The sequence below is a fragment of the Pseudonaja textilis genome, chromosome Z, assembly GCF_049901715.1.
Source record: "Pseudonaja textilis isolate UNSWEBS1 chromosome Z, rPseTex1.2, whole genome shotgun sequence".
Classification (NCBI taxonomy): domain Eukaryota; kingdom Metazoa; phylum Chordata; class Lepidosauria; order Squamata; family Elapidae; genus Pseudonaja; species Pseudonaja textilis.
In genome coordinates this window covers 56,166,909-56,192,356 of record NC_142008.1, presented here as the reverse complement: position 1 = coordinate 56,192,356, position 25,448 = coordinate 56,166,909, and the positions used below count along the sequence as shown (strand labels likewise).

General features: G+C 43.1%; 1 protein-coding gene across 12 annotated transcripts in view; it reads right to left on the bottom strand.

Annotated features, from left to right (window-relative positions):
- Nucleotides 1–7,659: 7,659 nt before the first annotated feature.
- FYCO1 (FYVE and coiled-coil domain autophagy adaptor 1) overlaps nt 7,660–25,448 on the bottom strand; it is a 290,511-nt gene continuing 272,722 nt past the window's right edge. For 11 of the 12 annotated variants that reach the window (XM_087916728.1, XM_087916729.1, XM_087916734.1 and 8 more), the window contains 4 exons: nt 12,549–12,644; nt 12,178–12,388; nt 11,101–11,210; nt 7,660–9,616 (listed from right to left, as the gene is read on the bottom strand). In XM_087916728.1, coding sequence (XP_087772854.1) covers nt 9,541–9,616; nt 11,101–11,210; nt 12,178–12,388; nt 12,549–12,644 — 493 coding nt within the window. In that variant the 3' untranslated portion in view covers nt 7,660–9,540. The remainder of the gene's footprint in view (nt 9,617–11,100; nt 11,211–12,177; nt 12,389–12,548; nt 12,645–25,448) is intronic. The other variant, XM_087916731.1, reaches the window with a different exon arrangement.

Below are 25,448 nucleotides of genomic sequence, written 5' to 3'. Positions count from 1 at the left end.
GAACTAAATCGCAGGGCTATTTTAGAAGGCATTATATACGGGAGTCATTATGGTTGAATTGGGAGAAAATTAAGAGACAATGTTATTTGAAAATCTCAGTCTGGTTATCAACTATTGAAGCTTTTTCTTATCCTAAGAAGGAACAAACAGTTAGATATGGGGAAATATTGGATGAAAAGAGTGAATTTAAAATGATGCAAAATCTAGAAGAACAAGGTATAAGGATGAATTGGTTTTCATATGCGCAAATACACTCAAGGTATCTTAAAGATTCTAAAACATAGGGATTTTATGATAAATTGACTGACTTAGATAGGATTTTGACAGGTACTGATGAAAAAGTGATCAAAAAATTATACAGTTATTTGCTGGAAATTAAACTAGAGGAAGAACAAGTTAAAGAAATGATTATTGCTTGGGGGAAGAATTTTGGATATGGGATTGATCTAGAGAAATGGCAAAAATTGTGGTCTCAAAATTATAAAATGACAATGTCAACAGCATATAAAGAAAATTTGTATAAGATGTTTTATAGGTGGCATTTCCCCCCGACAAGAATAGCAAGAATGTTCAAGAATAAATCTGAAAAATGTTGGAAATGTCATCAGATACCTGGCTCATATTACCATATGTGGTGGACTTGTGAGGACGCTAGAAAATATTGGACTAGAATTCGCATATGGTTGGAAAAAATGTCAAAGAAACATATAGATTTGAAACCAGAGATTTTTTTATTGGGAATTTTACCTGATACAAAATTTGAAGTATTTGATTGTAAATGATTGTAAACAGCGGCTAGGATTGTATTTGCTAAAAATTGGAAGAGTGAGAAAATACCATCAGAGGAAGAAACTATTAAGAAAATATTGGAATGTGCTGAAATGAGTAGATTGACATTTGAAATTAGAGAACAAGAAGATAAACAATTCTATGAAGTTTGGGACCTTTTCTATCAATGGCTAGATAATAAAATATAATAATAGAATATTTAGAAACTTAGGATATAATGGATATATACTTCTTTTTTTTTCTTTTTCTTTGATACTATTTTTACAAAATTTTATTAAGATAGACTTGGTATGATTTTATGATTCGTTGTAAAATAAATAAAGTAAATTATAGTTATCTCATTAAAGTATGAATTAACAAAATTATAGTCAAATCATTGTTTAGTAATGATATCAGGCTATATAATTGTTGATTGATAATATGAGTTATTATGTAATATAACTACAATGGAGATTATGAAATGGATGCACAAAAAAAAGTGGTAAACCAACCGATACACTGTCTGTAAATTTATGAAGGAGAATGATGCTTTTATGTTTTATGTTTTATGTGTTTTTGTTTGTTGTTAAAGTCAATAAAACTTTTTTTCAAAAAAAAAAAAAAGAACAGTGGGCTAATGGGACTTGGCAATAGGCTGCTCGCAGGCGTGGGTGAGCGCTAGGAGAAAGGGTGAGCGTGGCAACCTTTTCCCACCTTTTGATACTCCTCATTGCCCAAAGAGGCTGTAACTAAACAGCTCGCTGGTGGGGGTCATGTAGTGGAAGTTTGTGTGGAAAAAAGATTGGGAAACCAAGGAAACGGTTAGCGGGAGTGAAGCAGTGGTGCGGTCGGGCGGGGTCAAGTGCACGTGGCAGGTGAGGGGCTTTGTGTGGGAGTGTGGACTTTGCTTCGCTTTCTGGCTTCGCTTCTCGTATCTTCCCCGCTGCTCTTGTTTCTTGTCGGGCCGTATTAACCTCTTTTTTTTGTGGTGCCTAATGGTGGGATAGGTAAAAGTTGAACAAATGAACCTCCCCCCCCAACAACTGCCATAACACTTGTTCAGTGAGGGAGGGGCGACTGTCCTGGGCGATGCAGGCAGAGTAGCCTCATGCTTCCTTGTCCCCATGCCTCTCAGCAGGCGAGCCCCAGGAGCTGCTGGAGAATCCAGGCAGGGGACGAGATGTGGGCTGGCAGGGAGCCGAGTGGTGACAGCCCTAACCTGGCTGGCTTCTTTCCCTCTGCCACCAGCTGCAGGAACAAGGTAACATTTCAGGCAGTCAGGAAAGCCAAACCGCTCCCTAGCCCAGAGCTGCTGGCAGGGGAGGGGGAGGGGGCAGGACGCTGCAGCATTTGCCTCGCTTGACCTTCTCAGCCCTTTCCTTTCCCCAAAAGCAGGAGGGGAGGAAGACTTTGGAAGTCTCAAAGAGGTGGCCCCTTTGTTGGACCCGAAAGCCTTGCCTGTCAGCTTTTCCAGGCAACGCGGGACAGGAGATTGGCCAGGAAGAACCCTCATAAGGAGCAACGCTGCTGGGCGCTTGAAAGCTTGTGTGTGTGTGTTTGTTTCAGGTGGGTCTCCTTTCCTATCTTTAGAAGGAGAGAGAGAGAGAGATGGGAAGAGAGGGAGGGAAAGAAAGAGGAGGGAAAGAGAAAGCGGTCCCACAGGCAATAGCTGCTCATTGTCCTTCCCTTGCAGTATTTATCATATTTATATATCTCACATAAAGATGACTCTTAGTTTACTTTTAGTATTTTAGTATTCAGTATGGAGCTCTTCCTTATCCGTTGTTTCCCCCAACTGTATTTTATTCATCTCTTCACCAGTGACTTGTTAGCACAGTTATTTTTGACATGGATTTGGTGCTTTGTCTAAAAAATAGCAAGCTGATAATTAAGAGATGGAAAAATAGATCAGCCCTTAACTGAGCAGATGACTAAATTAGCCATTCTAAGCACCAATCCACACTATCCCATCTTGCCTTATATTAAAGAGAGCAATTAGTAATGTTTTTCCCATCTGCAAGGGATCATTGGTGGGAAGGAAAATAAAGCCAGTTGATTCTTTTTAAACTTACCTACACTGCGGACACTATCATTCTCTGTTCCCATTACTTAAGATAGCGATAACTACTGTTTCCCTGAAAATAAGACCTGGTCTTATTTTCTTTTAGGCCCCCAAATAAGCAACAGGTCGTATTTTCAGGGGATCTTTCCCGCTTACCTTAGGACCACCTCCCATGCCCTGACACCTGTCACATCAATGCCTGATTTCTTCTATATGGCATGTTGTGCCATTGCATAAATGGTGGCACTTGGCCTCCTGCGAGCACCACCACCAGTGTGGCATGATGTGTTGCCTCTTGCTGCGAGCAGCAGCACTGGTGTGATGCAACACATGGCGTCCAGCCATGAGTGGCCAAAGTCAGGTAGCACTGCAACAGGTGTCAGAGTGTGGAAGGCCTGGCTGTGGTGGTCCTAAGGTATGCAGGTGCAGGGTGTGTGGGACTGCTTCACCACCACCCCATCTTGATTTTTACACATGCGTCTCACCTTACCTTATACAACCAGAAGGTGGGATGTAGTGGGCGGAGTCTTAACTAGAACTTATTTTTTGGGTAGGGCTTATATTAGATGTTAAAATTCAAGCTAGGGCTTATTTTCAGGATAGGTTGTATTTTTGGGGTAACAGAATTACTATATAGCAACAAAAACTCTTTTACAAAGTAGTTGTCTGAATTTGTACAGCCTAAAGCTGATGGCTCTAAGTAAACCCAATCAAACAACTGAGAATTCAGATGTAGGCTTATAGCGCTTGGAAAGCATGGCTTCTCCTGACTTGGGATGTCATGTTTCTGTAATAAGTATCTCCAGCACTGTCTATGGAAATTCTCAAGTCATCACTATCCCAAGGTGCTTTTTCAAAAAGCAATTGGATTTTCTTTGTTTTTCCTTGAAGATATTTCAGTTCTCATCCAATAATTAATTAGATGCTTTTAATTAAGTGCTTCCCTTTCATGGGCTACTGCCTTATTGTGGCAAAGGAGCTTGCATAACTCAATGAAGCTATGGCTATGCCGTGCAGGGCCATCCAAGATGGACAGGTCATAGCAGAGTTCTGACAAAATGTAATCCACTGGAGAAGGAAATGGCAACCCACTCCAGTATCTTTGCCATTAAAACCCCATGAACAGTACCAAAAGGCAAAAAGATATGATGCTGGAAGATGAGCCCCTCAGTGTCCAATATGTTACTGGAGAAGAGCAGAGGGCTAGTACTAGTAGCATCAGAAAGAGTGAAGTGACTGGGCAAAGCCAAAAGGACGCTCAGGTATGGATGCATCTGGTGGTGAAAGGAAAGTCCAATGCTGTAAAGATCTATTCTTCATAGGAACCTGGAATGTAAGATCCATGAATCCAGGCAAGCTGGACATGGTCAAACAAGAGATGACAAGACTGAACATCGACATCTTAGGAATCAGTGAACTAAAATGGATAGGAATGGGTGAATTTAATTCAGATGACCATCAGGTATACAAGGCGATCAAACTGGTCAATCCTAGAGATCAACCCTAACTGCTCTTTAGAAGGCCAGATCCTGAAGATGAAACTCAAATACTTCGACCACTGGAGAAAGGCCTAATGCTGGAAAGACTGAAGGTAATACAAGAATGGGATGACAGAGAATGAGAAGGCTGGATCGAGTCACTGAAGCAGTAGGCGTGAGCTTAAATGGACTCCAGAAAATGGTAGAGGACAGGAAGACCTGCAGGAATGTTATCCATGGGGTCATGATGAGTTGGACACAACTTCGCAATTAACAACCAACTACATGCTTCTGTCCGGTAGGATGGATTACTTTCCTTCTTTGGCCAATTAGGGCCCTGCCTGCTTTGTTTGAATAAGAAAAAAGATTAAAAAGGCTTTCCTCATTGGTCACTTTGTTGTTGTCTATTGGTTGCACAGCCACATCAGTTGCATCTAACAGAATTAAATTACTCTAAATGAATGCCATTCTTTTAAAAACTAATAGGTATAATGCTTGGAAAACAAGACATCTTTCTGAGAGTTACCGTGTACTTACTGTGTTTTTTCCTGCTATAATCCCTTCTTACACAAAGCTCTGAAAGAATGTTTTAGCTAAGCCAGGAAAAAATTGTTTCCCAATCCACTTAATAATTTAATTGACAAATTAAATCAAATGTATGATGGGGCTACCAGAACTAAACTGCCAAAATCTAGAAAGCTACTAAATGGCATCAAAATGATTACAACTTTCTGGACAATTTTGTTTTCCTCTAGTGGTCATCTGGATATTTGCAGCCGAGATCTTTACCTCTATTATGAAGTGACAAAAGAATTAACTGAAATTTCTACTGGGTAATGTTTTCCCCAATGAATAAAATATTTTATTTAGTGTATGACATACAATGACAGGGAAATTTATAAATGCTAGACATTGTGCAGCCCTGACAGTGTAGGTTAGTTCATTCTGTTCAGCACTTGTATGACAATCACTGATGCACTGGGGTGGGAGCAAACTACGGTAGCTTTACACCAGCTAACTAGCAGTGCTCAGGTTGCTGGCTCTTCTGGGCTCCTTCACTGGTCTCACCTTGCCTCACTTCATGTCATATTGCCTCACATTCAGCCAGATCCAATGCTGGCTTCCACACTCTACCCCCAAAAAAAACAAATACAGCTAGATTTTTCCCACTGAAGTGGTACCCATTTATCTACTTGCAATATTGCTTGCTTTCAAACTGCTGGCTGGGAAGGAGCCAGGGAATGAATGATGGGAGTGGATTTGAACCATTGGAGTGCAGACCATTTCTGGACAATAATTCCAGAGTCATTACATCATTGCATCCCCATAAAGGGAGATGATGACAGATGGAAACAATCCCCAGAATTCCATAATCTTGTAACTTCAAAAAAATTTTTGGCATAAGGCTAGCACCAGGGCAAACTAAATCACCAAGTTTTGTATCTTTCCCAAAATGCCTGGTTACAATTTGTTTTCTGCTATCTAGTCAGCATCCTTACTTCACAAAATGCTGTTAATAGAATTAGTAAAAAGGTTGAATAAAACTTGGCAAGCAGGCTCTCTTTAAAGTTGAGTTGAATCTCCCATTACTATTGTGTGCTTCCTGCACACCTTAGTTGATTAGCAAAACATTTATTTTCTTTTTTGGTTTATCTGTAGTATGCACTTATGTCATTGTCATTATTTTTTTCTTTTATTTTAACCCAGTTGCATTCAAGGTTTCAATTTTTTCCATTCCTAGAGGTGTGTGTGTGTGTGTATAATTAGATCAATTTCTTTCGAACAATTTAAATTCCTCTAGGCTGTATGTTCCAGTCATAGGTTTCACTGTCAAGTTTTAGTAATGGCTACAATGTCATAACTGCCCTTGTATAGTACTTCAAGTCCACCATTTCTCATATGTTATGCGTTAGTGTATAGACATCCAAGTCCCTTTTGACTGATCCTGTATTTGCTTCCTACATCTGTTTTGTATCTGAATTCCTATTCTTTTAGACTTGGTTGATTTCCCTGAGATTTATGCTTGGAATTAGCTTCTAAAAGTTCATCTCCCTCTCCTTTCCGTTTTAGTTTAAAGCCTTTTGGATACAATGAACCAGTTGGTTTCCAAAGTGTTCTTCCTGGTTATTGTGAGGTGCAGTTCACTCCCTGCCAAATATTGTAGATTGGGTATCCAAAGTTTTATTGATGGCACTATCTACTGCATTCCCTCATTGGATGCCTCCCTCTTGTTGAGAATACAGAAGAAAATACCACTACCAGAAAGCCATCTTTTTAGCTTTCATGCCTAATTGTTCATAATCTCTTCATATTGTTTTTAGGTTCTTTGTTGTATCAATCATCCACACATGAACGGGGAGAAAGGGACAACAAACTGTGGACTTTTACATTTTCAACTATTGCGGTTTCATTTTTAGCTGTATACTTTAACATATTTTGTTCTGGAAAATAATTACAACTCAAAATTTATTGTAAGCTTTTGGGAAAACATGATGTCACATAACAATAAATATGGATTTGAGAATGTAACAAGGGAAAAATTAAAATGAAATTCAGGAGCAGATATATCAGCAAAATTGCACATTTAAGTTTTTTAAGATAAGATTGATAATATTCTTGTGTCATATTAACTTCTCTCTGCCCCCATTAGTCAAATTGAATTCTGAGAAGTTTCTTAATTTAAATTAATTTAATTAAAAAAAAAATCTCTAATAAATGTGTGTCCTTCTCTACTAGATATTTGTTGTTTTTCTCTAGGGAAAGCACTATGGCTCAGTGCTTAAGACTCTGGGCTTGTCAGCTGGATAGTTGGTAGCCCGGGTTCGAGACCCAAGCTCCATGTGACAGGATGAGCTCCTGTCCTCACTTCACTGTATGCTTTCGAACTACCAACCTAGCAATTTGAAAGCATACAAGTGCAAGTAGATAAATAGGTACCATTTCAGTGGGAAGCTAACTCCAGGTATTCAGCAGATTCTGACCAGTTCTGGAGAACCGATAGTGGAAATTTTGAGTAGTTCGGAGAATCGGAAAATACCACCTCTAACTGCAGATTTTACAGTATTCTTCCCCTGCCACGCCCATCAAGCCACGCCCACAGAATGGTAATAAAAAAAAATTGAATCCCACCACTGGCTAACTCCATGACGTCATGCTGTGGAATGTCTTCAGACAGAACTGACTCAATGGCCTTAAAATGGAGATGAGCACCTATAACTGGCTATTACTAGCAAGGTTATACTATATCCACAGGAACTCCTTTATGTATTTTTGGACATTTTTTTGATGATGGGTGTAAGGTGTTGTTTTGAAGAATTATAATTAATACACTGCAGATAAATCACTCCGACATATCTTCATCAATAATATATATTTAAAATAATACATCTGTATATTTGAGCATCCTTTTCATGTTACTTTTATATATGAAAGAAACCTATTTTTGGAAAAAGTAAATATTCTATTAAATTTCTACAGAAAAATAGACTGAGAATGTCCATCATTAATATATTATGGAATTTTAGTTCCAAATCCATTTGATATTGCAAAATCCACGGCAAACAACACCCCAGATTTTAGCATTCAATTCTTATTGCTTCTCAACTCAAAATTAAATATGCTTTTAACACATAATAACATTCAACCAAAGAATGGACAATCCACAATATATTTAATTTTGCTTCTAAGTTATCAGAATTTTTTAACCATATCAGACAACTCACAGGTCTGTTTGGGATTATACAAGCACTGAGAGAATTGTAAATCATTATCAGACTATCTGCATTACATTGCTAAATCGATTAACTAGACCTACAGAGTATTCTGTAATAATATCAAGCAGTAAGTAAGCCATATTGTTCATATCCTAGTTTTAAACTGGCTGAACTTAAAGTTCAAGCTAATTCGTACAGAGTGCAAAAGAAAAGAATAATTTCTAGAATGATGGTGTTTCTGCCAGATAAAAGTTCTAGTGGATGGCATAATAACAATGTAACTCTATGTTACATCCAACTACATAGTTTAGCACCTTTTCTGCCAATTGAGGAGTCAAAAATCTACCTTTGATCTCCATCATAAATACTAATTATTATTTTTTTAAAAAGACTACTCTTAGTAGATATTGGGAAATCTAAGTGTTATGTCTGGGAATCAGAAATTCATAATACTCAACATTAATTGGAAAAGGCTGGAGTAAAGTATTGCTTAACTAAGTGCATTTTCTGCTCCTTGTTTCAAATTTTCCTTTAAGCCTGTGTTCAGCATCTTCAAGAGGAAATATTCAAACCTTGTAAAGTCTATGTCTGAGCAGCAGTAATTTCATTTATATTAATTATCCTTCGCAAACATGCTACTCATATGACTATCAGGTTAATACAAACACACTCACTCATGATCGCCAGTATTCAATGATGGATATGGTACAAGAAAAAGAAATATAAATATATTATATATTAGCAACTACTAATGAAGAATAAGGCTGCACGAGAATTTAATTTGGTAAGAGTATTGCCAAGATGCATATGATGGTGTGGAGAACAGCTCTTTAAATGAAAAGTATGAATACAAGCAAAAATAAGCATTTTCATTAATGAGGGTCATATGAAGCATGTAGGAGGACCAAATTGATAAAAACTTTCATGTACTATATGAAATAATAAAACTATAATTGCTTAAAATCTGAAAATTTAAGGTATTCCTTCAGATTCTGAGATCCTAAACTGTAACTTACTTACCTGGGAAGTTAATTTATCAGTATTAATGTTTATGCAAAATTGATTTTCTATCTGTCTGTCTGATGCTGACTCAATATAACCAACAATAATTAGTATTATACATACGTTAAATCTTCTAAATTGAAAAATAAATTTCCTATTCTTATCTCCTTAATAAAGTGTATTTAGAATCATTTTTGGTATCAAATGAAGCAGAATATAACTATATTGTCTGTTTAATAAACAAAATGGCTTTTGAATAACTGGCACACAGTTTAGTATCATTATTGCCCTCATAAAAGCTGTGCTTTTTTCTGCATGCATATATATTTAAGTATGGTTTCTGAATTATTGCATAAAACATGGAGGATTTATATCCTTCTGTGATTTTAGTGCTTCATATCTATGCGCGTGTGTGTCTGTGCATAGACACACACACACAGTTACACATATGGATGTGCACACATGCACTCATACAAAAATAACAGTGTTTCTTGCAAGATATTTCATACAGGAAGAACTATGGAAAATCACTTCCATCATAAATCACTGGTCGTTGAACAGATAGGTGGAAAAATACTTTTTTTGAGATAAACCTGTAAGAAAAACAACATTGGAAAATTAGTCGAAATTGTAAAATTAAGATCATCAAGGAGAAACAATGGAATTACAGGTAGTCTTGACTTACAATAATTAAATGTATTTTCTAAACTACAATGACACTGAACAAAAGTGATTTATGACTGTTTTTCACACATGTTGCAGCATCCCCATGATCAAAATTCAAATGCTTGGCAACTGGCATATATTTATGATGGTTGAAGTGTTCCAGGGTCATGTGATCAACTTTTGAGACATGACAAGCAAAGTCAACAGGGAAGCCAGATGTACTGAACAACCATGTTACTAACTTAACAACTGCAATGATTTACTTAACAATTGTGGCAAATGAGATTGTACAATAGAGTAAAATTCACTTAACTTAAAAAGAACTTAAAAAGAACTAAACAACTAAAATTAAATAAAGTTCAAATCTCTTTCTCTGAATTGGATCAATATGATCCAATCCATACATGGTTATTTTTTTCTTTATGGCAAAATTGCTTCATTCAATAGAATATCATAATATATAAAAGAGTAATGAAGAGCCAAATAAAATGACATTTTAGGACTTAGAGATGAACAATTAAAGCATCAACAATAAAAAAATAATTTTGACTAAGAAAAGAAAAATATTTCAACATTTTTAAAAAAAGATCATTGTGTATTAATTCTTTCTATGAGGTTTTAGAGGAACACAATTTCTATATTCACTCCACTCAGAATGAAATATCATATTTTTCAGAGTATAAGATGCTCTGAAGTATAAGACGCACCTAACTTTGGGGAGGGAAAGCAAGAAAAAAAAATCTGCCACTGCCTCTGTGCAATTTTCCTCCTTGCAGCAAACAACCTGGTCAGCTTCAGTACAGCGTGATTAGTACAAGCAGCTGATTGTTGGATCAGCCTCCCAATGATCAGCTGTTTCAAGCTGCAGGAATTGCCATCACCTATTGCATGTCCCATTTTCGGGCTCCACATCCCATTTTTGGCCTCCTTGTGCTCTGTTTTTGGCCTCTGCATGCCCCATTTCCCACCCATTCTGATCTCTGCTGCTCAGAACGGGCCAAAAATGGGGCATGTGGAGGCCGAAAATGGGACGTGAAAAGGCTGAACATGGGATATAGAGGCTGAAAATGGGGCTCATGGAGGTGGCAATAGGTGATGGCAATCCCTGCAGCCTGAAACAGCTGATCATTGGGGGGGCGATCCAACTGACAATCAGCTGCTTGTGCTAATTAGGTTGTTCTGAAGATGACCAGGCTGTTTGCTTCAAGGAGGAAAATTGGGCAGAGGCCAAAGGGTGGAGGTTGGCGGGGCTTCGGCAACGTTGACTGTATAAGATGCACATACATTTACTCATTTTCGGGGTGGGGGAAAGTGCGTCTTATACACCAAAAAATACGGTAAGTGATAATTTCTAAAATCTCCATAACATCACAACTATATAAAAAAATTCTCTGCTCTGTAGCACACCAACCTAGAAAAAGTGTTGTCAAAAATAAGTATGTAAATTCCAGCATTTCGTATTTTTACATTCCCTCTGATAGTTTCCTTATGAGAATTGCAGCGAGTCATGGGAATAAGAACCTGCAAAATATATCAGTATATCAGTCAGAAGGAACTTTGCCATTATTAACTTGGGGAATGAGTGAATGAATATGTTTTTAACCAGCCTGCCCATACAAATGCTTTCTTTATGTGTTGACCAAAGCTTCCATCACTATCAATTCATAATCAGCCACCAATTGATTGTGTATTTATTTATTAGATTTATATATCACACATTTCACTATCAAGTGACTTTGGGCAGCCTACAATATTCAGCGTACAATATAATTAAAATTATTTATAAAAAAGGGGTGTCAAATTCGCATTGTCATGGCAGTGTCACACGACGTATCAGGATTCCCCCCCCCCTTTGCTAAACTGGGTGAGAGCGTGGCCAGTGCATGATGCATCTGGCTCACGGGGCATGAGTTTGACAGCCCTGATAAAATGTTAAATATTAAAGTTAACAAAATTAGCTAAGATAGGAACCAATATACAATAGGTAGAGATGAAATCTTTTTTTAACCCACCAACTACATTATGGAATGCCCCAGGCTAATTGGCAGAGTCAAGTTTTCAGGCTCTGAAATATTAATTGGGCCAAAATATTAATTGAAAGATACAGTAATGAGAAGGAAATAAAGACCAGAAGATTTTTCAGCAGCAACAATCTTGTGTTTGATACTAATAGGATAATGGATCAATCAGAGCTTCTTATGACAGGGATGGACAACTTAGGACTTAAATGCCCCCACATTTTTTAACCCCAGATCCTCTTCACGCATGGCAAATCCAAACAAAAATTAGCTATATTGTTACCTGCTATCTACAGATTACCCACTAAAACTATAGCATGTTATTTAATTATATTTTTGGGGCAGAGATTTAGAATGGTATAGCTCTGGTAACAAATAACAGGTTTTTAAAATTCAACTGATTTGTTCATAATTATATTATGTGCAATGTTTCCATGAAGAAGAACAATTCTGTATGAGGGCTAACTTACTTTGCATTGATCCAGAGAGGTTTCTTCTGATTGCTTGAACACGACACTGAATGATACGCTCTTTGGGTTTGATGAAAACACCCAACTTATTGTAAGGCCAGTTTCATCTACAGTGATTGGAATAATGCTGTAAGTATTTGACTTAATAAATAGTTCTCTGGTACCTTCTCCAAACTTTAAAATTTCCTCCACTGTGAGAGGCAGCTTTAGCCTGAAGACAACAAATTGCACAAAATGTAAAAACTCACTTCTTACTTGCAAGAACACTTGTTATAAATCAGTGTTGTAAAAAGAAACAATTGTTTAAGATTATTGTGCTTCTAGCCAATGGCAGTTTCTTCCAAATAACAAGAGGAAATAAGCTGGCTTACATCAATTCTCCTGACTTCAGCAAACAAATCTCTGCATCTTGGGTAATTTCCAAATCCTCAGATTCATCAACAATTGAGGAGCTATAGGTGCTGTTTCTGAGGACACAGAAAACCAGATTATCACAGTCAGATATTAGTCTCAAAATGTACACAGAAATCTGAAAATCCAGAATACATGATGGTTTATGATAAAATTAAATTAAAATTATTAAAATTAGCTAAGATAGGAACTAGAACCTATGGGAGATAGAGTGGTTATGGAGTGGAAGAGGCGGTTCTCTTGTTATTGTGTATGAAACGGATTATCTGGACCTCTTTCAGTCAGGATTCAGGCTCAGATATGGAATGGAAATAGCACTGATTATGCTATATGATGTCTTGGTGGGAGCAAGACAGGGATAGTTACAACAATTTTTTGCACGACTTGACCTCTCAGCAGCTTGTGATACCATTGATCATGGTATCCTTCTGGAATGGCTCTAGAGGCTGGATGTGGAGGGCACGGTGTTCTCCTGATTTACTTTCTTTCTTCAAACGTTCTCAGTTGGTGTTGATCAGAGGCAAGAGTCTAATCTCCAGTCTCTATTCGCAGTCTCAAGACTCAGATTCTGTAAATAGTTCTATAAACAGCCTGAAAATTCCTTTATTATTAGTGAAAAGATTCAGAGTTTGCCAGTTACACAAAGACAATAAATAAAACAATTAGAAAGATTGTAACTTATCCTGAGGGCATTGTGTATGCTTGGAAATGTTTCAGTTGCTGGAATCCTGATATTCTCAATCGAGCTGCTCCGAGCATCCAGAGAGTGGGAGGTGCTCTAGTCTTCACCAATAGCAGGCTGAGCTATAATTTGAGGAACGCTCCTCCCACCACGTGGCTTCTCCATGCGTTCCCCAGTTTGTAGCTCAGCCTCGCAAGAGACAGGCAGCTATAGATCATTCTCCTTGGCCGTTTCAGGATTTCTGTTTCACTTTCAGGTTTGATCGTTTCGTTTTTGGCTTCTTTCCTTGGTCCCTGCACTTTTGAGTTTTAGTTGTGTGTAAAGGAGCGAAGTTTCGCCCCTCAGGGGGGAGATAGAGGGGTTTTAGAGCCTTTGCTCCCCCCACCCCCCCTTCCCTCTTTCCTGCCTTTTCAAGCTGTTCCTGCTTTTAAGCAGAGGCTTGCTATCGTGCTCTCCTAGCACGCGTTGTGTCTTCCCCCCACGCAACGCCTTTCCTAGCCCTCATTTGTCCAGCTCAATCTTTTAGCTGACTGCCTTTTCTTAGGGCTATTCCGTCCTATGAGCCCTGCTTCCAGCCCTGTAGCCATTTTTAGGCGTGCCTCGTGGCGGGCGCCATTTTGTCCAGGCTCAAATTGCTGCGAAGTTGGTAGAGCCCCATAGCAGGCCCTACAGGCCTGTGGGAGCTTTTATTTCAGAAGGGGTGTTGTGGCCTTGTGCCCTGTTGCCCCATTTTAATTGTTGGCATTCCGCAGCCTGCTCAGAGGTGAAGACAGGCACCTACATCCCAGGTTGTTGGGAGGCAGCCTCAGAAGCCTTTACAATTTCTTTCCTGGTATATTTTTTCATGTTTTAAGTTTGGCCTCAGCATTCATTTGGTTAAATTTGGTTGTTTAGAGATAGCTTTCTCATCTTAATTTTTCCCTAATTAAAAAAAAAACAAAAAAACCCCAAACCATTTATATTTTATTAATAATTTAGTTCCTTTTTTGGTCATTTGGTGCAGTTTTTTATTGTATACCCTTAGAGGTGTTTTTTTCCTTTTTCCAAAATAATAAAATAAAAATAAATAAAAAATAAAAAAAATAATAAAAAATAAAAAATCATAAATAAATATATCTAAAAAAATTTCCAAAAGGGGGACGTGGCTCATCTGTAGGATACCCGGCTCCCATTGTGGACCGCATTCCTAGGCGTGCCAACCGCCTTCATATTCAATATACCTTGTTTCTACCTTTTGGTTATAATGGCAGAGGAAAATCCCAGAGGGCCTTCCCTAAAGGCTAAGTCTAAAACTCACCATCTGCGCAAAGGGCCAAGGAACCTACCACAGCCTCTGAAAGGGACGCCTGAGGCGCCACAGAGCTCTGGAAAAGGAGTTTGATAGGCGCTCCAGGGACTCTCATTCTGTAATTCCTCTACCTCTAACCAACCTCCCCCTTTGCCAGAACACCTTCTCTCTCCAGGCACAACACACCTGTCCAGAGCCCCCGGGCCACTCGAACTCCAGAGGAGACCTTCACCCCAACCGCTGCTGGCTCTACGCCCAGAAGACCCTTCAACTAGCATCATCCCTGACAGCGTTAAGGAATGGATGCAGCTTGCCATCCGCCAGGGATCGCGGAAGGTATGCAACAGTTGTCCAAGACAGCAATGGCACCCGAGATTGATTCTGCCTCCGGAGAACCTCTACCCAGACCGGTGACTCTCCACAGACAGGTACCTTCCCAAGGGGACCCTCCTTTCCCAGAAGGGGAGGAAGAGGAGGACGAGGAAGAGGAAATGGCCTTTGCACCCTACGGGGCAGAGGAAGGGTCAGAGAGGGGTCCCTCCATTATTCTGAGCCCTTTTCAAGTGGAACAGCTGGAAGGGGACATGTCGGAGGATGAGGGCATCTCCCCGACCAGCCCTCCCTTGTAGGCCTGTTCAAGCCTCATTTATTTAAGTCCTTGCTGTTCAAAGCAAAGAATATCTCAGGCCTAACTCCCCAGCCATCTTCTGATTCCTCGCCAGCAGCCTCTGGGGCTCCAGAGGATGCCATTTCAGGCAGCCAGCGGTGGAGGCCTAAGTTGTGCCAGTCCCTCCAATCTTCTCCGATCTAGTGGCGAAACAGTTAGCCTCTTCCGGTCTCCCCTCCGCCCCCTCAGGGCAGGACAAGAGATTTTTTAATCTCGACGCAGACTTCTCCACCATGCTAAACACCCCCGAGGTGGATGACCCTATTATCAGACTGGCATCCTCGTCTAACCCCACAGACGCTCTGGAAGCCTTAAGGCCGGAGGACAAGAAAGCGGAGATGGCGCTGCGACGGGCGCACCAGTTTGATGCTTGGGCCATTCGGTCTGCCACCGCCTCATCCTTTTTTACTAGGTCGTCTATTAGGTGGCTTTGACAGCTGAAGCAGCATGTTCCTCCATCTAATACTAGGGCACATCAAGATATTGCAAAACTAACAGCAGCAGCTGAGTTTGCGGCTGATGCAAAATTTCACTCGGTGAAGTTCTCCTCTCGGGCCATATCCTCTCATGTTACGGCCCGACGGCTGCTTTGGCTTAGGCATTGGCAGGCCGACATTAAAAACAAGTCGAAACTGGCCTCAGCTCCCATCTCCGGAAATAAATTATTTGGTCCGGCCCTGGAACCATTGTTGATGGAGAGCCGGAACAAAAAGAAATTTCTTCCAGCTCTTTTTCATAGGCAAGAGTCCAGATCCTTTCAGCCCTTTCAAAGGGGCTCCTTCCCTACCCCCTTTCAAACTCCCTTCTCCCCCCGTTATCAGAGATCTCCAACCTTTCGCCCGGCCTATCGAGACCGGGGCGATTCAGGAGACAGATCCAGAGAGGGGGGGTAGTTACAGAAGACCCTTCCAGGGTTCGGCAGGTAAGACTCCCCGCCGTCCAAGATAGGATCTACGTCTGATGCTTGGGTTAAAGACACGGTCCAATTTGGTTTTTCCCTTCAGTTCCAAGTCACTCCACCCGAACACTTCATGGTTTCTCCCATTCCAGGGATCATACCAAGCGTGCTCTCCTAGAGACCGCCATTAAACATCTGTTGGATATTAAGGCCATACAGCCCGTGCCACCTTCTCAACGAGGAGAGGGATTCTATTCCCTCCCCTTTTCTAGTCCCTAAGCACTCTGGGGGTTGGAGGCCCATTTTGGATTTAAAAAGGCTCAATCGTTATATTGTTCATCATAAATTCAAAATGCATACCCTTCAGTCCATCCTACAGGGCACCAGGGAAGGAGACTGGCTCACTTCCATTGACCTCTCTGAGGCATATCTTCACATACCCATTCACCCTTCCTTTTCTAGATATCTGAGATTTTATTACAATGGCTGTCATTATCATTATGTAGCCCTTCCCTTTGGGTTAGCCTTGGCTCCCAGGACCTTCACCAAGGTTTTGGCAGCCTTAGCAGCTCACCTCAGACAAGTCCCTGTCCGTATTTGCTGCTATCTTGACGACATTCTCATTCTTTCTCCAACCCAAAGCCAAGCTGAGCGGGACACCAGAACCACTCTTTCAGTACTTCAGGATCATGGTTTCCTTGTAAATTGGGAAAAGAGCCAGCTTACCCCTTCCACTCGAATAGTTCATTTAGGGGCGGTGATTGATTCAGTTGAGAGAAAGGTTTTCCTCTCCCCGGAAAGGTTTGCTAGCATTCAAAATTCGATTAAGGCCATCAGGCGGGCAAAGAAAGCTTCATTGCTGGACCTATCTAAATTGCTTGGGAAAAGGATCTCATGTATATCCATTGTTCCCCGGGCCCGATTTCATTCCAGGTCCCTTCAATGGTTCCTGCTACCTTATCAACACTCAAGAAGGAGCAATTCAAGATTCATAGTAAGGATCCCTCCAAAGGTTCTCACCTCGCTACTCTGGTGGACCAGAACCACTACCAACAAAGGGCATCCGTTCAAAAAACCCCAGAGAGTCACCCTCACAACAGACGCCAGCCTAACAGGTTGGGGGGCCCACCTTCGTTCGCTGTCAGCTCAAGGAACCTGGTCAGTAAACGAGCGCTCTTGCAGCATAAATTGGTTAGAGCTCCACGCAGTATATCTGGCATTACGCACCTTTCTTCCTCAAGTTCGAGGGCGTCACGTCTTGGTCTTGATGGACAACACTATGACCAAGGCCCACATCAACCGGCAGGGGGGCACTCACTCCATCAGACTCATGAAAGAGGCCGAATGGATCTGTCGATGGGCGGAGGCCAATCGGCTATCCATAAAGGCAGAGCACATCTCAGGGGTCTCCAATGTTCAGGCAGACTGGTTGAGCAGAACCGTCGCCGACCAGTCCGAATGGCGTCTGCATCCCTCCCCTTTCCGGGAGGCCTCAGGGAGGTTCGGGTTTCCGCTAGTGGACCTGTTTGCATCCCCATCCAATGCCCAGACACCAAGGTTTTTCTCCCAGTACCCCATCCAGGGGGCCGAGAACCATGATGCCCTGCGTTGCCCTTGGCCCACGGGCTCCTATACGCTTTCCCCCCTACCGCTGCTGCCCAAGGTGATCCAAGGTAATCCTCAAGAAAGCGGAACTTCTTCTGGTGGCCCCATATTGGCCCAGGAGGCCCTGGTTTGCAGACCTTCGCAACCTGTCAGTGGCTCCTCCTTGGAGGTTTCCACCGGTCAAGATTTCGCTGTCCCAGGGACCTCTTCAGCATCCGAATCCACAATGGCTTCAGCTGACCGTTTGGAGGTTGAGCGGGACCGTTTAAGGAAGGAGGGCATGTCCGATCTGGTCATCAACACTATTCTGGCAGCCAGGCGGCCTTCAACCACTCGCATATACAATGCCACCTGGAACATATTTTGTAAGTGGTGCCACAAGTTACACATTAATCCGATCTCTCCATCAATCGCACAAATTCTGGCCTTTTTACAAGAAGGATTGGGCAAAGGTCTTTCCCCCAACACTTTAAGAAGGCAGGTGGCGGCCCTATCTACGTTTATCTCTGGCAACCTGTCTGGCCTGCTTTCCCACCATCCTCGCATTAGAGCTTTTCTTAGAGGTGCCACTAATTTGCACCCTCCAGTAGTTCACAGATACCCGACCTGGGACCTCAACAAGGTTCTCTCGGCGCTAACTAAGCCCCCCTTTGAGCCTCTAAGAGAGACGTCACTCCAACTCCTCATGCTCAAGGTGGTTTTTCTTGTGGCAATTACATCGGCTCATTGGATATCTGAAATAGCAGCTCTATCCGTTAGAAAGGAGTTATGCGATTTCCATGCTGATCGGGTGGTGCGGCGACCAGATCCCTCCTTCATGCCCAAGATAAACTCAGCCTTTCACAGATCACAGGAGCTTGTCCTTCCTAACTTTTGTCCAAGTCCTTCTCAAGAGAGAAAAGGCAGTGGCATACTCGATGTTAGACGGGCGCTCCGTATCTATATCAGTCGCACTCAGCCTATCAGGAGGTCGGAGGCTTTGTTTTTATCTTTTCAACCAAAGACGCTGGGCTGCAAAGTTTCCCCATCTACTGTTGGCCGTTGGATTAGAGCTACAATATCCAAGGCCTATTTGTCACAGGCGCTTCCTGTTCCCTGTGGAGTAACTGCTCACTCTACAAGGAGTGCTGCTACTTCTGCAGCCTGGGCTACTCAGGCTCCTATTCATGATATTTGCAGAGCGGCTACCTGGTCGTCTCCATCTCCATTTAATCGCCATTATAAAATCGATGTTTTTGCTTCGGCAGAAGCCTCCTTTGGCAGACGAGTCCTTCAGCAAGTGGTGAGAGATCCAGAACATGCTCCGAACCAGACGGAGTCCCCCCCATAGGACAGGCCATGCTTTGGTATGTCCCACTCTCTGGATGCTCGGAGCAGCTCGATTGAGAATGGGCGTTGGTACTTACCTGACACGCCATTTCTAGTCGAGCTGCGTGAATACAGCCCCACCCTATTTGGTCCGTCTGGTGGGGAATCCTGTTTCGCCAATGATTCATATTGTTTTTTGTGGTTAAGTGTTGTTTATAGTTAATATGAGGGGATAGTTGTTTGTCTTCTCGTCTTTGTAAAAACTGGGGAACGCATGGAGAAGCCACGTGGTGGGAGGAGCGTTCCTCAAATTATAGCTCAGCCTGCAATTGGTGAAGACTAGAGCACCTCCCACTCTCTGGATGCTCTACGCAGCTCGACTAGAAATGGCGTGTCAGGTAAGTACCAACGCCCATTCTCCAGTATGCCGATTGGAGAATCCACAATTGGGTTGACACATGCCTTTGTGCCCAGAGACTGAGTCCTCAATCTTTTGCTATGCCTCTCTGTCAACTGCAGAGACCCCAGTTTCGACTCAGTCTTGGCCCTATAGAGATGTGGAAAAGATTGGCTTAGCTCTGAGAAGATATTGACTTTGACTAAAAGGACTTTTGAATAGAACTCACCAGACAGGTTAGATCAGGGCGATCTATGAGTGAAGAGGTGGATGGTCGTTGCGCCATTTCATTCCAGCCTTGCCATGATTACTGACTTTTGCCGCTTGACTTCCCCCAACTTTGGCAGCTGTGTTGCTTGTGGGGGGGAGTGATTCCACCTTAGCTGGCTGGCTAAGTGAGGCCACCAAGTGCCAAGTGCTTTTTCAAGTGTGGGAGTGTGCTGGCTCACCCAGTCTCTCTGGCGCCATTGTCACCCCAACCAATCTCCAGCCGGAAAGGGAAGTAGAATAATTAAAACTGCTCACACAGGCGCTGGTTCACCCAGGTCCCCTGGAGCAGCTGCCAACTATCAAGCCCCAAGAAACGCTGTAAAGCCATTGTCCAGTTGGCTCTAGATAGATTCAGAGCGGCAGCCAATAATCTGAGTTGAAGGTCATTCACTCTAGTGCTGCCTATCACAGGAACCGGGGCTGTCATGGCAGATCAAAAAACAACAGCAGACACCATGGAACACACGTTTGCCTCTGTTCCACTCAGAAGCCTGGAAAAAGTTCCAGGAAACTGAATCAGCTAGTAAAGAAAGCAGCCAATAAAATTAGAGTAAAAGTCCTGTATCCTATGAAGGCTTCCAAAGCCGAAGAAAAGGACACTAGAAGAAGCCAAAAAGTCTGGAGAAACAAATATCCAGAGCCGAAAAGCAGGCAGAGCAGGAAAGGAAGCCTAATCCAGCTCAAATAGAGCCTGTCAGTTCCTGCTCTCTGCAGCGACAGTTGTTGCCTCTGTCAAATGCTGCAGTTCCAATGGCTTGGTCACCAGAGGGTGATATATTCTCCTTCAGCCTTTTTCAACTGGAGAAAATGAGAAAGGTATTTTTTCCTTCTCCTACCTAGCAACAGAGGAGGAGGAAACACAGTCTAGAAATAGAGCCTTGGCCCCAGAGGCCACATTCACTCACACTGCGGTGGGGTTCCACCCAGGGGACAGGCAGTGCTCTGGGTTATCTGAAGAAATTAAATTCTTCATTTCAGATGCAAGATCACATGGTATTGCCACAGAATTCAAAAAAAGATGGCAACTGACCTCATTAGCAGCTGAACCACTCTGCCAACCTAACCAACAATACCACCTCCCAACAGAGACATTTAGGTTCCAGTGTCCTCCATCTCCAGAACCTTCCATGAGAAACTCAGCATCAGCATTGGAGGATGAGGAGCAAAGAGATCAGGCCATGTAAGAGGATGAGGTTCTCATCCCTGATGCTCCACCTTTTACCGGCCTTTTCCATCCATTTCTTTTCAAATCCTGGTCTCTACAAGACCAGGTCCACAGTTCAGAAAGGAGTAGAGCACTGGGCCTCTGAGGAACCTTCGGACTCCCAGGGCCTAAACAACATCATATTCTCTGAGCCTGCCATAATGCAGAAGGACATCCCATATCCTAAACTATTTTTGAATGTAGTTCAGAGACAATGGGGCCAGCCATGTTCCATTCCTGCCATTCCAGCCATTCCCCACCCTTGGTGGAAATGACAAAAGGTTCTTCAATATGACTCCCATCCTCACTGAGGCTCTTCAACTTCCTACAGTGGATGAACCACTGGCTGCCCTGACATCTTCCATCGTCATGTCTGGGGACATAGCAGAGACCCTAAAGGCAGAGGACAGGAGGGCAAAACTGAACTTCTACAGGATGCATCAGGCCAATGCCTGGGCTGTCAAAGCAGCAACAGCCACTCCCTTCTTTACAAGAACCTCCTTACTCTGGCTTCACCCGTTGCAAGCGAGAATGCCACCTGAGGAAATTTGGCTTCTCCAAGACATCAATAAACTGGTGGCTGCAGCTGAATTTTCAGCTGATGCTATTTTGCATACAGCTCAGTTTTCCTTTAGGGCTCTTGCTTCCACAATAACATCACGCCGACTACTATGACTTCGCGAATGGTAGTCAGACATAAACACCAAGTATAGGCTAGCCTCCACCCCCTACAAGCGGAACACTCTATTTGGGGAGGCCCTAGAATCTTTTCTTGTTGAAAACAAGGATAGACGGAAGATCTTGACCTCTGTGGCCAGGCAGGCAGATTGCTGCCCCTTGCCATATGTGCGTCGGCAGTCCTTTTAGCCGACGGATGCCGGCCTCGACAATGCTCAATTCCACCAGCCCTACCCACAGAGACCTGAACACCAACTGGACAGATCAAGGTTTAGGGAAAGGTCCAGACAAGAGTTCCAGGTCAAGTGACCATTTGTGGGTCAGGAGGCTACCACCTTCTGCCGCTCCAAGTGACTGCCAGGGTGATTCTCCTATTGGCAGATGCCTAGCCCTCTTTACAGAACAATGGAAAAACATCACAACTGATTCTTGGGTCCTAAACACAGTGAGGCTAGGCCTCACTCTAGAATTCCTCTCCACACCCCCGAAATACTTTATCTGTTGCCCGGTCTCCAAAAACAACATCATGGACATGGCAATCCAACATTTGTTGGGAGATCCACGCCATCGAGCCAGTTCCAGAGGACCAACAGTGGCATGGATACTATTCCATTCTATTCATAGTTCCAAAGACCTCGGGGGGTGGGGGGTGGAGAGCAATTCTGGACCTCAAGAAATTAAATTTCCACTTGACCTACAAATGGTTCAAGATGTAGTCACTTCAGTCAATTTTGGAGGGCATCAGGGAAGGCGACTTCCTGACGTCCATAGACCTGATGGAGGCTTACCACCCTGTCCCTATCCTTCCATTTCATCAAAAGTATCTCAGATTCTGTTATGCAGGGTGCCACTTCCAGTACAGAGCCTTACCATTCAGCTTGTCCTTGGCACCCAGGACATTTACCAAGTTGTTGGAAGCACTAGCTCAGGGCAATCCCAATGTGCGTACAGTGCTACCTCGATGACATCCTAATACAGTTACCTTCAGGCTCAAGAGGACCTACAGACCATGATCTGAGTCCTTCAGGACCATGGGTTTTCAGTCAATTTCACAAAGAGTCACCTAGTCCCATCCACCCACCTGTTACATCTAGGCATGGTGATAGATACCAGATTATGCAAGGTCTCCCTCTCCCAAGAATGCCAGAATAGCATCATGTCCTTAGCTAATCGAATCCAAGTGGAACAAACTGTTCCCTTGGTTCTCCTTTTTCAGTTCCTGGGAAAGATGATATCTTGCATAGGAATAGTTCTGTGGGCACGGCTGCATGCAAGCACCTTACAGTGGTTCCTCTCCCATACCAGAGATCCGGAGACAGCAACTCAAGTGTCGGGGTTCAGGTCTCCTTAGAGGTATTCAGGTCCTTTCAATGGTGGATCTCCCTGGCAATCACCAGGGGAAGCTTGTTCAAGGAGCCCAGCCATTTAATCTTGACCTCTTCGTCTGGGATGCCAGCACCAATTGGCATAGGGACAATGGATTTCTGGTAGATCTGAGAAACAATATAAATTGGCTGGTGCTCCGAGCAGTTCATTTGGCCCTCCGCTACTTCTAGGACACTGTATCAGGACAGTGTAGCTGCCAAGGCTAACATCAACTGCCAAAAGGGCACCTACTCCAGGTCCCTCATGCACAAGGTGGAACAATTGGGACTCTGGGCAAAGACTCACCTGTGCTCCATCAAGGCGGAGTGCATCTCAGGGACGACGAACATGCAGGCAGACTGGCTCAGCAGGACCACAGTAGACTGTTCCGAGTGGTGCCTGCATCTGGACCTCTTGAGGGAGCTGTCCGAGAAATTCAGCCATTCAGTCCTGGACTTGTTCACCACTCCGGCAAACTCGCAATTCCCAGCTTCTTCACCAGATTTGCGACACCGGAAACAGAGGGGGTCAACATCTTCTGTAGTCCGTGGCCCAGAGAACTGCTGTATGCCTTCCCTCCTCTTCCCCTCATTCCGGGGGTGATCAGGAACGTGATATTGGAGAGGGCGGAAATCCTACTTCTGGCTCCCCATTGGTCCATATGGCCATGGAACGCAGATCTGGTCAGCCTATTAGCATCTTGCCCTTGGAGGATTCCTCAGGACAAGATCTCCCTCAGCGAGGAGGCCTTGGTCCACCCAGAGCCTCAGTGGCTCCAACTGATCATCTGGCATTTGAGAGGAGTATCCTGAAGAAGGACAATTTCTCCAGGAAGGTGATACAGACGATCTAGGCCTCCAGGAGACCTTCTAATAATAGAATTTACAATTCAACCTGGAAGGCTTTTTGCAAATGATGTGCTAGGAAGGACATTGACCCTGCTGCAGTATCTGTCCCACATATACTGGACTTCCTACAGGAAGGTCTTGATAAGGGGTTATCCTCTAACACCATTCTCAGACAAGTAGCTGCTTTGTCCATGGTGCTAACCTACGGGGACTTGGAATCCCTCACCCACCATCCAGTGGCATGCACCTTCATTAGAGGGCCAGTTAACTTAAAACCACTTGTGGTACACAGGTACCCCACCTGGGACTTGTCAAAGGTACTAGAGGCCCTCACTGCAGCACCTTTCGAGCCTGCCTGCCTCGGACAGCTGGTCTGTGCTTCCTGACATTCAATGTTGCCTTCCTAGTGGCCTTCACTTCAGACAGGTGAATATTGGAACTGGCAGCTCTCTCAGTCAGAGAGGACCTTTGTACTTTCCATTCAAACAGGGTGGTTCTGCAGTTGAACCCCTCCTTTGTCCCCAAGGTGAACTCCTGGTTCCATAGGGCTTGGAAGGTAATACTGCCGGACTTCTGCCCATGGTCATCTCATGATCTGGAGAAGAAGTGGCACATCTTGGACGTGAAGAGGGCACTCCGCAGATACCTCAAGAGAACTTCTGCACATCGAAAAACTGAATCCCTGTTTGTGTCATTCTAACCATCTTCGATGGGTACCAAGGTCTCATCATCAACCATAGGCTGATGGATAAGGGCGTGCATCACCAGGGCCTACGAGGATTAAGCTCCCCCGGTACCCAGACAAGTAACTGCTTATTCAACAAGAAGCACAACTACTATGGCTGCATGGGCAACGCAGGCCTCTATTGAGGACATGTGCAGGGCAGCAACGTGGTCCTTACCATTACCTTTCACAAGGCACTAAAAATTGGACACCTTCGCTTTGGCTGAAACTGCCTTTGGCAGGAGGGTACTCCAACAGGTGCATACAGATACAGATATATCAGGACCAGACCATTACCCACCCATAGGACAGGTATGTCCCAAGTGTGGATCCTCCAATTGGCATACTAGAGAAGGGGCATTGCTTTTACGTGGAGAATCCACTCCCACCCTGGCAACCGTCTGTGGATGTAGGCTGCTTCAAATCCTTCTGTCTCTTCATCTAATCCTAAACAGACTCAATTGTGTTGAGATCAGGGCTCTATGGGAGCCAAACCATTACTTCCAGGACTTCTTGTTCTTTTTTTATGCTGAAGATAGTTCCGAATGACATTGGCTGTAGGTTTGCCCCATTGTGCTTCTGCAGAATAAATTTGGGGTCAATCAAATGCCTCCCTAATAGTATGGCATGATGGATAAGTATCTGCCTATATTTTTCAGCATTGAGGATATCTATCCCGACCAAGTCTCCAACTCCATTTGCTGAAATGCAGTCCCAAACTTGCAAGGAACCTCCACCATGATTCACTGTTGCCTGCAGACACTCATTATTGTACTGCTCTACTGTCTCCTGCTACAGCCAAATCTTTCAAAATCTGGCTCATCAGTTGAGAGCACCTGCTACTAATTTTCTGCAACACACTTCCTATATTTTTGTGCATAGTTCAGTAGCTTAGCCTTGTTCCCACACTGGAGCTATGGTTTACT